This window comes from Haliotis cracherodii, unplaced genomic scaffold, assembly GCF_022045235.1.
Source record: "Haliotis cracherodii isolate W230 unplaced genomic scaffold, xgHalCrac1.p SCAF_2, whole genome shotgun sequence".
NCBI classification, from domain to species: domain Eukaryota; kingdom Metazoa; phylum Mollusca; class Gastropoda; order Lepetellida; family Haliotidae; genus Haliotis; species Haliotis cracherodii.
The window spans coordinates 12,329,156-12,346,237 of NW_027266275.1; the positions used below are offsets into that span (position 1 = coordinate 12,329,156).

The 17,082-nt window shown below is 41.1% G+C and overlaps 1 protein-coding gene across 1 annotated transcript; it reads left to right on the forward strand.

Annotated features, from left to right (window-relative positions):
* Window positions 1-7,136: 7,136 nt before the first annotated feature.
* On the forward strand, window positions 7,137-9,549 carry LOC139468764 (E3 ubiquitin-protein ligase TRIM71-like). The gene is made up of 2 exons (XM_071250897.1): window positions 7,137-7,437; window positions 7,800-9,549. Exons 1-2 carry the CDS (start codon window positions 7,137-7,139, stop codon window positions 9,428-9,430), a joined length of 1,932 nt encoding a protein of 643 aa, XP_071106998.1. The 3' UTR covers window positions 9,431-9,549.
* The last annotated feature ends 7,533 nt before the right edge of the window (window positions 9,550-17,082 follow it).

Sequence of the window (17,082 nt, forward strand, 5' to 3'; positions counted from 1 at the left end):
TTGTTTTAGCCCCCTTTATGCCGAGCGCCAGACAGGGTAACAACAAGTACCATCTTTTAACATCTTTTGGCATGATGCAGACGGGGATCGAACCCCGGATCGTCCGCTCTCCGGGCGGACGCTCTACCACCAGACCACGGAGGCGGTCCCGTTTATACTTATCTCCTTTTGGGCACATATATACATGTTTGGGCGCAACTATTAATGTGTATTACTGTCATCACAGTACATAACTTTTGATCATATTAAAAAAACAGACTGACAACACTTATCTGCTTCCAAATGTTTCTTGTACATGCCGAATGACTGATCACGGAAATGGGCGAGCAATGCCGATTGCTGTTATCAATGCATTGACCCAGTCAGTAAACACGTAGATTTGCCAGTTTTCAAGTAGCTTAAGACAACACGTTTATGAACTGGGATACATTTGTTTATACATTGAACACAATCCCTTACTGCTGTAGAAGGAAGTAACGTGTTGTACTTTCCTTATGACATTCGACCTGGACTTTGGGTGTCCTGTGATAACAATGTCTACGCCCACCAGCTAGAGAGCAGAACATTGAGACAAACAGGCATGACTCGGCGATGTTTTCAACTGTAGTCAACCCTGGAGGTAGGTACGACAATGTACACGAATGTCTCTATGTGTGATGTTTATTGCCTTTATTTTTATTTTCATATAACGTGAAAAACCACGTTTGCCACTATAGTGCTGTGCACATGATTTTGATCGATTCACCTGCAAAAAAACGGGTGTTATCTGAAGACAATACGTGGCCATTAGTGTTTAAATACACAATAAGGGCCCACAATGATAACTGGTCAAAATGTTAAAATTTTAGGATTGCGAATTTTTTAATTTGGCTCAGTATATATATATATATATATATATATATATATATATATATATATATACACAAATGAGGTAAATGTTCACTCGGTGTACATGTAATATATAATAAAATAATAAAGTCCACGTTAGTCCATCATCTTCTTTATGAATATGAATTATTGCAAGACAAGGAATTTTACATTGAAACAGATAATACTGAAAAAGCTGTAATTAAGAAGATTAAAAAACATAGTGATGACTTCTCTGGAGATCTACACCCTAAAGAAAAAGACTACTTAATAAACAGTGACCCGCAGACGGCTAATTTCTACGGACTACCCAAGATCCATAAAAGTAAATTGATAAATAATGCTATTGCCGAACAGAATGCGGAGTATATCGAAATTACCAGCTGTCCTGATTTGACATTCAGGCCGATTGTCGGAGGACCGAACAGCCCGACTCAGCGCCTAAGTAATCTCGTCGATATCATTTTAAAACCATTAAAAACGCATGTACCGAGTTTTGTAAGAGACGATGTAGACTTTCTTTCCCAGCTGCCCCATGCTGTACCTATTGATGCGACTCTAGCCACCTTTGATGTGAAGAGTTTATTTACCAACATACCCCATGATCTGGGATTGGAAGCAGTTCAGTTTTGGCTGAGAAAACATCCTGAGGCTATCGACACTGAATTTTCGGAAAGTTTCATCGTGGAATCTTTAAGATTAGTCTTAGAAAATAATACCTTCTGTTTCAACGGAAAATTCTATCATCAAAGAAAGGGAACGGCCATGGGAACGGGAAGGTACACGATTCCATGTCAGAATCCATTGCCAAATATGTGCGCGAAACTTGAAAGCGATTCTTGGACGACTGCTTTTTAGTTTGGCACTCAACCCGTGAAAATTTAGACATTTTTCTGGATATTATTAATAAGCTCCATCCTTCCATCAGTTTTACTATGGAGTCTAGCGAGAGCGAAATTCCATTTCTGGACGTCCTTGTAATTAAGGAAGATACTAAATTGAAAACTGATATCTACTACAAACCAACGGACACCCATCAATACCTACAATTCGGTTCATGTCACCCCAGGCATACACGAACTAACATTCCTTATTCACTTGCGCGGAGAGTATGTACCATCGTGCCGGAAACGGATAAAAGAGATTTAAGATTGAAAGAATTAAGGGGGTATCTCAGGAAGCTAGGATATCCGCTTCGCGTCATAAATGACGCAATAGAAAAGTCTTTAAAAATTCCAAGACATACTCTCCTGAAACCTAATGAAAAATCTGTGGGCGATCAAATTATACCGTTTGTGTCCACCTTCAATCCTAATAACTGTGATATCATGCCAGTCATAAGGGACAACCTCCCAATTTTACAGCAAAGCGATAAAATGAAACAAGGACTGAATAAATTTAAAATTATAAAAAGTACAAGGCAACCAAAAAATCTCAAGCAAATTCTTTGTCCATCCAAATATTCTTGTACAGAGAGTGTACCATGTGTAAGTAGATGTAACACACCAAGATGCGGCACGTGTAACATCATGAGTGAAGGAACTACTTTCCTTTTTGCAAATGGCAAGGGTTTCAATGTGAAAGCCGACATGAACTGCCGCAGCAAAGATGTGGTGTATGTTATGAGATGTTCGGGATGCGGCGAAAACTACATCGGTGAAACCGGCATGGAATTAAAAGATAGAGTCACTGTACACAAACAGCAGATTAGAGACCCTATTGTTCGATGCTTAGGTGTCAGCAAACACATTGATGATTGCGGAAACGGGAAATTTACTATTTTTCCGTTTTATAAATTGTATACAAGTAACAAGCAGCTGAGACTGGAAAAAGAACAAATGTTTATCCCATTGATGAAACCAAAATTGAACTCTATAATGTATTAATAGATTTGTCATTTCAATCGTAATTGTTGCACTGTTACTTTACAAATACTGTATATTTAATTCAAATGTCTCCCTACAATTGTTAAATTACTTGGTGTCGTCGCTGGAGTGTGTAAATACATTATGACGTCACAGTTGTAATTTATGACGTAATCATAAGTATGACGTCATTATATGTCAATGTCAGTTACACTGAAGAGCTGTCATGAGACAGCAAAAGTACTATGTATGAAACTGATATAAAGAAGATGATGGACTAACGTGGACTTTATTATTTTATTATATATATATATATATATACTGAACCAAATTAAAAACCTAACAATCCTAAAATATATATATACTCTTAAAAAAAAGTAACTTGACACTGACTTTCAAAATTTAATATAATGCGATTGTTTCAAAATAGGACACAGATACCATAATTGAAACACGGTTTTAAGATCAATGTACACAAGGTTCAAAGCATTAATCGTGTCACCTGGACAGACCCACGTACACAATACAGTTAATGTCACTGGGGTACAGAAAATGTCAGTATCGGTTGTGCCCACCAGATGCATCAATCACCGACGACCCATAGATGCAATCAAGTTGTCAGTAACACGCTGTTGGATGTGCTGCCATTCTTGCTGAAGTGCATCAAGAAGCGTCGGTAGTGTTTAGGGCGGTGGATACCTTCTGCAAACGCGTCGATCCAACTCGTCCCACAGATGCTCAAACGGGGACAAATCTGGTGACCGGGCTGGCCAAGGTAATGTCTGGATGCTGTTGAGCTGTAAGAAGTCCTGACAAACACTTGCAATATGCGGTCGAGCGTTGTCCTGCTGGAACCGCCCGCCATGAACGTTGACGTGAAGAAGAACGTAAGGCTTTAGGATCAAGACTCTGTAACGCACACCTGTCAATGCACCTGCCGCATGCACGAGAGGGGTCCTACCACCGTGATGAATTCCGGCCCATACCATGACACCAAATGGGACAACCTGCTGCACACAGTTGGGGGCGTAACGTTCACCCCGACGTCTGTAGTCACGTGCGCGCCCATCAGCACGTGTGAGTAGGAAACGGGACTCGTCAGTAAACAGTACATTTCTCCATCTTGCACGTGCCCATCTAACCCTCTGTTGGCACCAAAGCAGACGGTCCGCCAGATGACGTGGGGTCAATACATGACGTCGAACAGATCTTCGTGCAAAACGTCCTGCCTCCCTCAGTCTGTTGCGTACCGTTTGATCTGATATTCTGCGTACCCCAGGGATCTGTGTGGTTGTAGACGTGGCTGTGGTAGTGCGGTCTCGGAGGTGTCGCAGCCGGATGTATCGATCTTGCGCTTGGGTTGTCACCCTTGGTCTTCCTGACCTTGGTCTGTCGTCAACTCTGTTGGTGTTGTTGTATCGGGTCCACAGTGAGGAGATTGTCTGTCTGAACGCGCCAAAGTGCCTGGTCACTTCTTGCTGAGTTGCTCCAGCTTGTAATCTCCCATTGGCGTTGTTCCGTTGAGCTGCATTCAGTCTTGGCATTCTGTCACCGCCTCTACTGCCGTTGTAAGGACTGTGTGAACAGTCGTTGATGTGGATTTTTATACCCATTCAGAAGGGGGGGGGGGGGGGGGGGGAGGGGTGCTGCATGCCTAAATGCAGGATCCTGTGCTGCACGTTTTTTACAGGTGGTTGCGTTTGGATGAAGCTGTAAAATTGATCCCCAAACGCTACGTTTATGTGTTTATGCGCTACGTTTCGCGAATCATAGACACATGATCTTTCTGTTTGACTTATTTGGTTTTCATTTAATGTAATTATTTTAGATATTTGGCAAAAAGTGATTTGACATCTATGTCAAGTTTCTTTTTTGAAAAGTATATATATATGTTTGTTTCCATCTTCGCATGCAAATGCGAGTAAACCTGTACCCTGTACAATTGCACCATTGTTGTTTTTATTGAGTAATATGAAATATTTAATGTTTGAAACTAAAAATGTATAATACTCTATTCCAATTTAAAGGCTAAGACAAAAAGTGAATGACATTTATATGGCGGCAGGGTCGAAGTCAAGAAAGTGTTTCCCGTAACCGTAACCTTTGTGCCCGGTGAAGATCAGTAATAGGAGACATGTACTGTAACGAACAAAGTGAAAATTACAGTATTCAAAGCTAACGTTCATGAACTTCAGTTACGTTTTCAGGTAGGCCCTGATATAATGGAACAATCCTGAACCTGTATTTTGTTTGTTTGCACTCCTGCAACCACAGATGTATTTAGAAAAGAAAATGAAATCTTCAACAAAAACGTTTTTTCAAACTTTATCCTGGATGTATTATCAATGATATAACATCAACTCAACGAGTATATAAGGTCGACGAAAGACAACTGCTTACTGGAGATTAATAAAACACCAGAGGATCATAAAGAATTTAATAAACCATTAAAATAAATAGAAGCTTACAAACAACTATTTTGCCTCATTTGGACACAATCCAAAACTGCTCTTTGAGTTAACCATACATTAGATTTGAGCCTAATATCGTAGCAAGACAAATGAGTCTTCTTTGTCTCACTCTGGCCAATCACGTCCGTTAGAAAAGCCCAATACATTTCCCTGCAAAAAAGTAATGTTGTCATTACAAGCATCAATGTCTTCATTAAAACATGTATGTTGTTAATGTGCCAATTTGAAATGTTTGAAACCGGCATTGATTAATGAAACATGATATTTCGATATTTTCATGCAAGGCGTGGAGACATCAATATTTAACGTTCCATGTTATAACAAAGAATATAAATATTTCAATAACTTATGTGTGGATGGCTTGTTCTCACCTGAGTGTTGGAGGCATAGTTAACACGGCCCTGGCGATAGGCCAATGATACGAGGGCCATTCAATATATAACCAGCCTAACCTATTTGCTACTGCTCCTCACTTCTTCTTTTTCCACAAAATCACCATTGAGGTCTATGCACTTTGTCCAGCAATGTGTGAGAGCTAAAAGCCCGTTGTGATAGAAACCATGGGGTTGTTCGTGTAACCACCCCTCCCTGCTGAGGTGAGTTCATTATGGGACCGGAAATGACGTCCACGCAGTTCTTTCTTCACGTTTGGGAAGAGAAAGTAGTCACTTGGTGCCAGGTCTGGTGAGTAAGATGGATGAGGCAATACTTTGAACCTGTTCCGCTTCACTGCGGCCACCGCAAGTCGACTGGTGGGCACTCTGGCATTATCATGTTGGAGCAGCACACCTAGGCCCTTTGTGATCTTTCCACGACGTTTGGCAAGAATAGCAGTCCGCAAACGGTCCAGGAGACCGGAGTAGTACTCTCCAGTAATAGTCTGGCCACGTGACAAGTAGTCAATGAGCAAGACCCCTTTGGTATCCCAAAAGATGGTTGCCATGACTTTGCCAGCCGATGGTTGAGTCTTAAACTTTTGGGGACGGGGTGAAGCAAAGCCAGTCCACTGCTTACTCTGTTCTTTGGTTTCTGGGTCATAGTATAGTGGTGTACCCAGGTTTCATCACGAGTAACAATTCTCTCCATCAAGTTGTCTGCATCCAGACTGCCTGACACATTGACGCACGTACAGCCTTCTGATGATCACTCAGACATTTTGGGACCCATCGGGCAGACAGCTTCTTCATACCCAGAGGATCATGCAAAATGGTATGGACACTTCCCTCTGAAATGTCCAAGGCCTTGGCCATTTCTGACACCTTCATTCGCATGTCTTTGACAACCAGTTGTCTCACAGCTTCACTGGTTTGGTCATTGGTGACCTCTACAGGCCTGCCAGGGCGTGGCTCATCTTCCAGGTTCACCCGACCCCTCTTCAATTCTGCAACCCAGAATTTGACCTGTGCATACGAAGGTGCACTGTCACCATAAACATCTCCTTTCCCGGTTTCCCTTTTAAGTAGAGGTACCTAATAACAGCCCTGTATTCAACCTTTGACGAAAATTTGGCAGAATCTACCCTTGCCATCTTTATAGATCACGTGTGTGACTTCAAATACAATTTCCTCAGTGAAACTTTCTTTATGCACGTGACATACATTGGTGCACAAGCATGCAACCGTTAAAATCTGATAAATAGCTTAGGCTGGTTATATATTGAATGGTCCTCGTATCTGCTATTAATTAATGAAATACAGAACACTTGCTCTATTTGTGCTCCATCGAAATCTGTTCCAGCATCTGTGTCAGTGACTACATCACTGCACCACTGCTCATTCTTAGAACAAGCTACCAGGGATCCTGGCAGTACGATTTTCAGGATGTGCCAACCAAAATACACATTGCCCGATTACAGAGACCGACAAACTTCACCTGAAAATATTTTTTGAAAAATTGAAAAATGATTATGTGACCTTCATTTTTTGTGTTACAGATGGCAACATCCCAGATTCGGAAGGGGAGAGAATCCCTCACCTGTGTGATCTGCCAGGAACTGTACACAGATCCCTGTACACTGAGGTGTGATCACACATTCTGCAGGAAATGTGTCACAGGATACATCCAAACCAGACCAGATGCTGTGCAGTCCAAGACGATCCCTTGTGCCTTCTGTCGACAAGATACCAAAGTCCCCCACCCCAGCCGGCCAGTGGAAGAGTGGTCGGGGCAGATCAAACCCAGCATTACTATACAGGGGCTGATTGACACCCTAGGGACTGAGGGTGATGTACCAGGTTAAGTTCAACCAGAAGTAACATTCACATCGATCAGTTTATCAAGCTCAAGAAAAGATAAATTTATGACAAAAATATCTTAAAACGTATTAATCAGAAATAATGTCAATCCAGTTTGATGTATTATTTGGTGGAAGGTTAGCCAAGTGGACAAGATAAAGGTACAACCAGTTCTAATATTTAAGTTGATTTAATCACCTGTGGTTATGATATGGTATTTATTCATGAGAAATTGAAACTTGAAATAGTTCATCAAGTTGGATCGGTTATTAAACTTAAAATAAAGACTATTTACATGTACTTGCTTAGCATTCCCATATTGGTTTGTTTTAGTGACAATACGTTCGTGTTTCTGTTCACAGAGACGTCAAGCACCTGCTGCACGATCTGTCAGCAAATAGGGGATACAACTCCAGGTGCCTTGTGGTGTCCTGAGTGTGAAGTGGCCCTCTGTGACAGATGTGTGAAGACACACCGGGTGAGCCCTACGTCACAGAACCATGACCTGTGTGACCTGTCATCTAGGTCAAAGGGCAGACGGAGGGTCAAGTGTACAGAACACAAGAGTAACAATGTAGAGTTCCACTGTAAAGACTGTCAGAAGCCTGCTTGTCAGACATGTTGTATCATCTACCACAGAACTTGTAAAACTGTCGTCACCATTGAGTCTATGAAGCCAGAGATAGAGACAGCTCTGCTGGAGAAGAGATTTGACATGGGGAAGAGACTGAAGGTGAGGTCGAAGAAAATAGAGATGAAAAACGAGAAACTACAAAAAAGTTTAAGGAGCACGGAGTTAACTGTGCAAAAAATTAAATCAATCTCTCAAACAGCTATACACAAGATTAAAGAGAACGAAACACAACTCTTGGATAAACTGAATCCCATAACACAGACGTACGCCGGCCAACTCCACTCTGTTTTGGAGCTTGACGAGATTGAGATGCAGATGTACAGACAACATTGTGAGTTCATTGACCAGGCCTTGGTATCGGACTGTGAGATGGACTTGTATGACACCTATCAGGCCTGGGAGTCGGGGTCTGTAGAGTTGGGGGATGTCAGGGACACAGACACAGCAGACACACGGAGAATAGATGACATCAGGTTTATACCTGACACTGACAACGTCCAGCACATCCTAGATGACCTACAGCTGGGGGGGATTGACGTCACATACCAGGCTCGGGGCACATGTCTGCCGTCTCCAGTGCTGGTCGACACGATAGATGGGAGGATGGCGGATGATGAAAAGAAGCCTTCTCTACGTGACGTCACAGTCCTGGTTGTAGATGGTATACAGACAGTTGTTGTCACTGACATGAAGAACAAGTGTGTGAAATCCTTGTACACTAGAGACAATCAACTATGTCATAGTAGACGTCCCCTGGATGACCCTCCATGGGGTGTAACACTGTTGAAGGAGAAGCAGGTGATGGTTGCTGTCCCTGACTCCCGTCAGATTGTAACAGTAGAAGTGACCCCTGACCTGGTGCTGCTCTCAACCATAACAACAAGCAAGAAGTACTGCAGTCTCGCTGTTCTGAGTCCTTCATCTTTAGCAGCAGGTGCTGCTAGCTATGTTGATATCCTGGACATGGCGGGACACGTGCTGAGGTCAGTCACAACACACAACAACGAAATACTGTTTACCTACCCCGCCTACATGTGTGTCAACAACAAGGGCAACATTCTCGTGTCTGACTTGCAGAAGACGTCTGTGACATGTGTGACGTCAGAGGGGGGTGTTATGTGGAGATACGCCCCTACCGGAGACAGAGCAGTCAGCTGCCCTTGTGGCATAACAACTACCGGCACAGGAGGCATCCTGCTTGTAGACACGAGCACCAACAAGGTGATGTGGCTGACAGAGTCGGGGAAGTATTTTAGGGATCTCCTAATGTCAAAAGACATGTATGGTAATTTCTGTGATAAATACGGAACCTTCTTTCTTTGTACAAACACGGAAGTGGAAGAGTATATGTTAGTCTGATAGAAAACAAAAAATGAAGGTTTATTCCAGTGATGTGCATGGGGTTACTCTTGAAATATTTATGTGAAAATGGTGTGGAGAAAATAGATCCAGTCAATGTATAGAACACTCAGTATCAAATAAAGTCTTCACCAAAACCTGGGGTGCCACTTATTCACCCGTTTGGTCACAAAAGGTATAACATTACTTAACATTGACCATACAATTTAAACACAATGATATGCTATAAAGAAAGAGTGAGCGGTTATTTTTACAACGATTTCGGCAATAACATAGCCATGAAATGGACTTTACATGCTCCCTTGTCCGAGTGTAGAAAATCAACAGTAGTGGTAATGTTGTGGGACAGTTTTTAATTCGATCATAACCAACATCAACTTGTTGAAATCTAAAATACGTACGATGTGCGTGGATTCAACATTCTCAAGATAATATCCCATCTATTTTGTTTCATGATGAAATCCGCCGTTTGAACTGAAACACACACCATGACTGTGACAGGAAATCTACAAAACTTCAAATTTGTTTATTTGAAAAGTAATCGCTGATAACAAACATCATTGTAACTTTGCCCACACAATACAGAAATATTCTGATCTGGAATGTTAATTATGAATTGGCTTACACTTTGTGTGAGTTCATAAGAGTATGAACCTTGATAGAGTGGGGGCCAAACTGTATGAACGTCGGAGCTTGCGATTATTACTTGGTAAGCATTAAGCGCTTCATTCCTTATGCGAATTATTAATTATGAAATGGACCAAATTTCCCATTGTAAGAAATAAATCCTTGCTGTATTATTAAGAAGACTGAATGTGCTGCCTATTGTTTCTTCATCTTGCCAGCTCTCAACAACTATACAGAAACGGCAGTATACTCGGTTTGTTTGTTGTTTAACGCTGCATTAGCAATACTCCAGCTATATGACGGCGGTCTGTAAATAATGGAGTCTGAACCGGACAACCCAGTGATTGATATCATGAGCATCTATCTACGCAATTGGGATACGATCACATGCATCGCCTCTTTGTCGCCTCTTACAAGGATATATATATTCTGCCTGCGAGCCTAAGAACCCGTTAGTCGCCTCTTACAAGCATAGTCGCCTTTTATGGCAAGCATGGGTTTCAGAATACCTATATATATATTCTAACCTGGATAAGTCAAAGTATTAATCTCAGTTTGTGTTCCAACTTTACAGTGATTGCTGGTCAGTCACAGCTCGTGCTGGTGGGGTCTGGCAATTGTCCATTTAATGTCCGCTGAACTGAACTGTGACCAAATCAAGTTTACAATCAAAGGACCAACAACCCCATACAATCACTGATCCGCCCCCGCATGCCACTGTTTCCTGGATGTTTCCTGATGTTCCCATTTGCCTTCAGACACGAGTCCTATCATCAGTGTGGTGCAATAAGACCCGACTCTTGTCAGACCAACGGGGGGCGGTCGGGTAGCCCAGTGGTGAAAGCGTTCGCTCGTCACGCCGAAGACCCAGGTTCGATTCCCGACATGGGTACAATGTGTGAAGCCCATTTCTGGTGTCCCCCGCCCTGATATTGCTGGAATATTGCTAAAAGCGGCGTAAAACCATACTCACTCACTTAATCAGACCAACGAATCCTCCTCCATGACGTTCCAGTGTACTCTAGTCTGACACCCTGCTAAACGGTCCCGAATGCGTTGTAGTGAGAGAAGTGGGTCTGTTAATGGTCTTCTGCCCCTTAATCCTGCTGCATTCAGTTGACGCCTAGAGTTGCTAAGGGACACTATTGTTGGGGTGATGACTAAGAACAGCCCAAGTTGAAGTTACCTGTCGTTCAAGGACCCTGTCCTTTCTGCCACTGGTCTTCCGTGGACGTCCTGACCTCAGCAAGTCCCTCAATCAATAGCCCGACATGATCTTTTATTTTCTGGGATTGTACGCTTAAGCATTTCAGTTACAATTGTTTAAAAAAGAGACTTTCAAATTGATTAAAGATTCATATAAATTAATAGCAGTTAAGACGCATGACCTTTCTGTCATCAAGCATTAATTTCTAATAGAGACCCCCCCAGGTGTGCATACGGCTCGCATGAACGCGCCCACGAGGTTGCGCAGTTAAGCCGGCTACCATTCTACATGCAGATGATGTGTCAGCACACAGTGTACCATTTTGAAAATCTGTTCATTGAAAATCAACTCGCAATTACACTTTCAGTTTTCTGGTCCGGTACTTTCGACGAGGTGCATATAAATTCTGCCATTTCCGATATATTTATCTTCAAGGGATTATCCCTAATTGGACAGGATCCCAAATCGGGAATATTAATCTTCGATCTGTACAGTCAATACTCAGAAACACATTTTAAGTAGTGGGAATAACTCCCTTTGTCTGCCTCATGCATACAGTGTGGAAAGGAAATATCGGAAACAACACAAGGTGCCCCCGTGAGAGCTTTGGGCGAATAATTAAGGTAACAGTTCTTGGTGTTGTCAGGTAAAGATTATGAGCGAGAACTACGAAATAATCTTACTCCATGTTGGTGTCAACATCAAACTTTTGTTCTGTCACATCTACAGCAGGCTGATGGGTATCAGAAATTTAAGAGAGGTGGCTACAACATTTCTGAGCCTAAATTTGATGAAATCGGTTGCTAATTATTTTTCAACATACTCCCCTCCGAGGCACACACGCTTCAGCCAACGATGTTGAAGTACCTGAGTCCCACTGGTATGGATGGCTTCCTCATAATGGTGTAAAATAACCTCGACAGCAGACTTGACGTCATCATCATTTTGCATCATGCTTGCCAAATAGTTCTTTCTCCAAGTTTGGCAGAGAACATATACCCCATGTGGTCTCTGAGTTTGGGTACAGGTAGAAGTCTGACCGTGCCAAATATGGTAGCAAAGGAGAATGTTCGAAGGAAGGGACGTCCGATGTTTCCACGGCGTTGACTGCTGTCTAGTCTCTGGCTGATAGTAGTGAACTCAAGACTTACCCATATCGCTGAACAAAATCAAGTGGATCTGCTTCAAAATTACGAAAGTTCCCACAAGAGATGACGAAACTGTAGCGTTTCTAATCAGACGCATTGAAACACAGCGTGTTGAAACCTTTGTAATGCCAGTTCATTCCTCAGAATGTTCTCAAACTGTATTGGCTGTGTGGCGTGTAGTGAGTTGATTATCTATAGTCATATCATGTATTTCATCAACATTTCCCGTTGTGGTGGAAGTTGAGAGACTTAGATCCTGATCTTGGATCATCTTAGGGGCTCTTTCTTTCCCTCTTAAAATCCGGTATCCACCCCTCTGGTCACTTTGATGCCTGTCGAAATGTGCTCCCTGGTTGGGTATTTGGTTCAAACGCAGCCTGTAAGGAAGGAACGTATGGGTTCTGTATTGTACTTAATCTTAACTGTTAAGGGTGTACTATTCATCCTCTGCAGTTAAGCTCAGAACTTTCCGGTCACCCCTCGTACATCAAGGGCACATGTCATGAACCAATATGTAACATATATAGCCATGTTTTCTCTAAAAATGAAGAAGCCCTAAATTTTATTCATTACATAAGCAATTAACTATCATTCAAGCTTCTAAGATATCTGTAATTATAGCATAGAGGTAAACCCAGTTGATAGAATACATAGAAAGTACTGGGCGAGTCTGTTTCCGTGTTGTAAATATCAAATATTAGGAATACTAATTGCATTATGCGAGCCTTTGTGTATTCCTCATATAAGATATTAACGATGTGGAAACATACGAAAAAATTTATATTGATAAGATCGTGATACCAAGTTTATCCGATAGGTGTGTTTCCGTGTTGTAAATATCAAATATGAGGAATGCAAATTGCATTATGTATCCCTAATGTAAGATATTAACTATGTGGAAACATACGAGGATAGCCACATATTTATAGGATCGTGATAGTAAGTTTATCCGATTGGTGTATCGCATCGATAACACTTGCCATTATATGATACAAGTCCATGACCTCGCTTCTCGTCCTTCAAACTACAGTAAGATTATCATTGCAATAATATACATGTTTATCTCATATCATCCCTCGTATATCTCATAGGGGTGGTCGGATGTGTTTGCTCGTCAGTCAAAAAGACCCGGGTTCGATTCCCTACAGTGGTACAATGTGTGAAGCCCATTTCTAGTGTCCCCCGCCTTGATATTGATGGAATATTGCTAACAGCGGCGTAAAACCATACTCAATCACTATATCTCATAGGATATATATCAACAAGAAAACAACGTTATCACTATCCCGCGACAAGGGGTATATTAGAATTATTTTTGCTTATATAGTGATGATCATATTAAGTTAATGTTGAAAAGCATACAGTAAGGGCATAACTCATGTAAACTACATGTAGCAATGGGGGTAACTCTCAAAAAAATTATTGATGGCAACTTTTTTCCAACTCAGTCTTAAGTATCCCTTTCATAAGCTTGCAAAGTCTCACTCATGTAACTTCAGTAGTCCCCATTGCAGACACTATGCATTAAGTTAAACGTACTTATGAAACAACTAAACCAACAGGCACATTATTAATACAGCATAAATCATATTTTGTCTGAGCCCTGGCGCAAAACCTTTCCCGGATGTATGAAAATAAAAACAATTATATGCTATAAAGAAAGAGTGAGCGGTTATATTTTTACGACGATTTCGGCAATAACATAGCCATAAAATGGACCTTACATGTCCGAATGTAGAAAATCAACAGTAGTTGTTATTAAGTCGGACAGTTTTTAATTCGATCACAATCAACATCAATTTGTTGAAATCTAAAATACGTACGATGTGCGTGGATTTAACATTCTCCTCAAGATAAGATCCCATCTATTTTGTTTCATGATGAAATCCGCCGTTTGAACTGAAACACACACCATGATTGTGACAAGAAATCTATGAAAACCTTTTTGTTGATTTGGTAAGTAACCGGTGATTAAAGTAAACACCGCAATACAAACTGTGACAATAGGAAGCGGCACCGTTCTGAATAGGAGGCGAAAGAAGTTGAAGAAACCCGGAGATATGATGACACTGAACCATCGAAGACATTCATCACTTTGGCCTTTCCTCCTGTAAGCACGCCGTGACATACCAGAAATACTGCTTAAAGTAGAGGTAGAAATAGTATAATGTACGGATACTGCACGGATACTGTACGGATAATGCGCGAATTCTGTATGAAAATAAAACAGATAATATACGTATAATGTACAGATATTGTATGGATACTGTATGGATAATGTAATGTACATATACTCTAATAATAATGTACGGATAATGTACGGATAATGCACGGGTAATGTACGGATAACACATAGGTAATGTAGGATACTGAAGGGGATAATGTACGGATACTGAACGTATAATGCATGGATAATACACGGGTAATATAGTTTAATGGATGGGAAATGCACAGATAATGCACTGATACTGTACGGATAATTCAACACAACGCAATAACCGAACAGCACAGGTGAATCTTACTAATAAAAGCCCTTGCAGAATTATTTTAGAGGCTCATTTTAGAGTATGGTATTCGCTGTGCCCTCTGCGCATGTTCGTCCAACGAATCAGAATTCATTTGTGCGTACTAAAAATCATTTCCGTCTCCATGACACTGTCACCACATCCTGTTGTACTTTTGATCGGTTGTCAGGGAACTCCTTTATTGCCGCTTTGATAACTTTGGCCTCACACAATCCCAGTCCCTTCTCTGTATAATACTGAACACTTGTGAAAACATATGAATGTGTACAAATAAGGCCAAAATGTGGACTTGCGTTGAACTGTATTTTGATGTGAATATTCGGTGTTGGTCTTTATTAGAAGACTGACAATGTAATTAACGTTGTCATCACTCAATACTATTTATTTACAGTAGACATTCCATACAATGCTGCTATACAAAGTCTTTATAATGGGGGTTTCTACGAAAGGCTGCCTGGACTATTGTCACTGACTGTTGATTTCCAAACTGAAACAACGAGGATAACCCAGTAACGCACAGAACTAAACTGTGAAATCGGTACATGATCACTTCTTGTACTGACATAAACGACATTACATACAAACATGTCCACACATATTTGTACAAAAACGAAGGTGCATAATATCTAACGATATAACAAAAACACTGTTTATAACGTGTCTAGTGTGCGGATATTGAAATGTGCCGATCTTTCTCGTTGTTATCGATATCATCCCAGATTCGATCCATAAACCTACGTTTTCATCAGCTTTAATCGCTTTAGAATCACCACTAGTCGGGACATCGCAGTTGCCTCCCTTGTACGTCGTGTGGAAGGGACAGGTAGGCACAGCCGTGTTCAGAGGCGGGATTTGGTTATTTCAAGGCATTAAGGACATACAATTAAATCTCACACAGTGCACATGAAGAACTAGTATACCTGTATATTCATCGATAGTGTCAACTTACATGAGGTATATGTTTCTTAAATTATAGATTCTGGTTTAATTTAGTTTTGTCAACTCATGATACTTCAAACGAAGAGAAACCGAAAGTAGGAACTATTTGACTCAAAGTTAATATAAGTTTTATGTATATGTGACATTCTGGTAAACAAAGCCTTTTTTCGACGTGTAAAACTGACACAATAAGGATATCTTTCATGTTGGCGACTTGGTATCGAATACTAACGTACAGTTACCTCCCTTGTATTGGGATTTCGGGGAGGGTGTTTGTGTGCGTGTGTGTGTATCTATTGACTATGAAGGAAGGATGGTGTTGATATAATTTATTCATTTATACTGACTGTTGGTGCTCATTTTAAATGATGTCGACAATGCCACACCTGCACGAGTTTATTGGCATAAATTAAGCCTGATCTCACACATTGTCATAATAATTCATTTATTCAGTATTAGTTTTTCTCTTCAAGGTAAATCCTGTATTGTGTGGAAACAACCAGCTTGTTCTTTTAGCACAGCCAGTACTTCATTACGAAAATTAGTTTAACTATACTGAGGAAAAGGTACGTTTCTTAGACGACTCGTTTGGCATGATATCAATATATTGGGAATAATGTGTTCCCAAAGCACTATACAGCTTTTGTAAAATCTTCAAGTTGATTTTAAAAGGATATTAAAGTCTTATCACAAGAGCGACTCAGTTTGAGCGGATGGTTACAATGTGGCTGACTGGCTGATCGTTCCCTGACGACTTGACTCCAAGCTGGTCGTATCAGCAGCTGTGGTTTTGCCTGGTTGACACTCGACATATACGCAGTCCTTTTTGAAACAACGAATTATATGTCAAACAGTAAACATGTTTTTGTCAGCAGTTATTAAATAATGCAGTTGAGTTAAGAGGAAGAATAAACCCTCTTGCTATTTACAGAGAATTTACTCCAAAATCCCAAGTACCCAACGCTTATCACAGGGCGACTATGAATGGTGTGTTACAATGTGAGACCTGACTGACTGTGTCTCATTGTACCCTCGGGACGTGATTCGATGCTCATGATGTGAGCAGTTGGTTTGCCTGGACGCCACTCCACATAACACTGATCACTATGATGTAGTTGACATGTGATGTTCTTGCGGCATAAAAACAACACTGACTTCTCGGAGTCAAACTACACGTTTGATATCGAATAATAGACGTTTCAACAT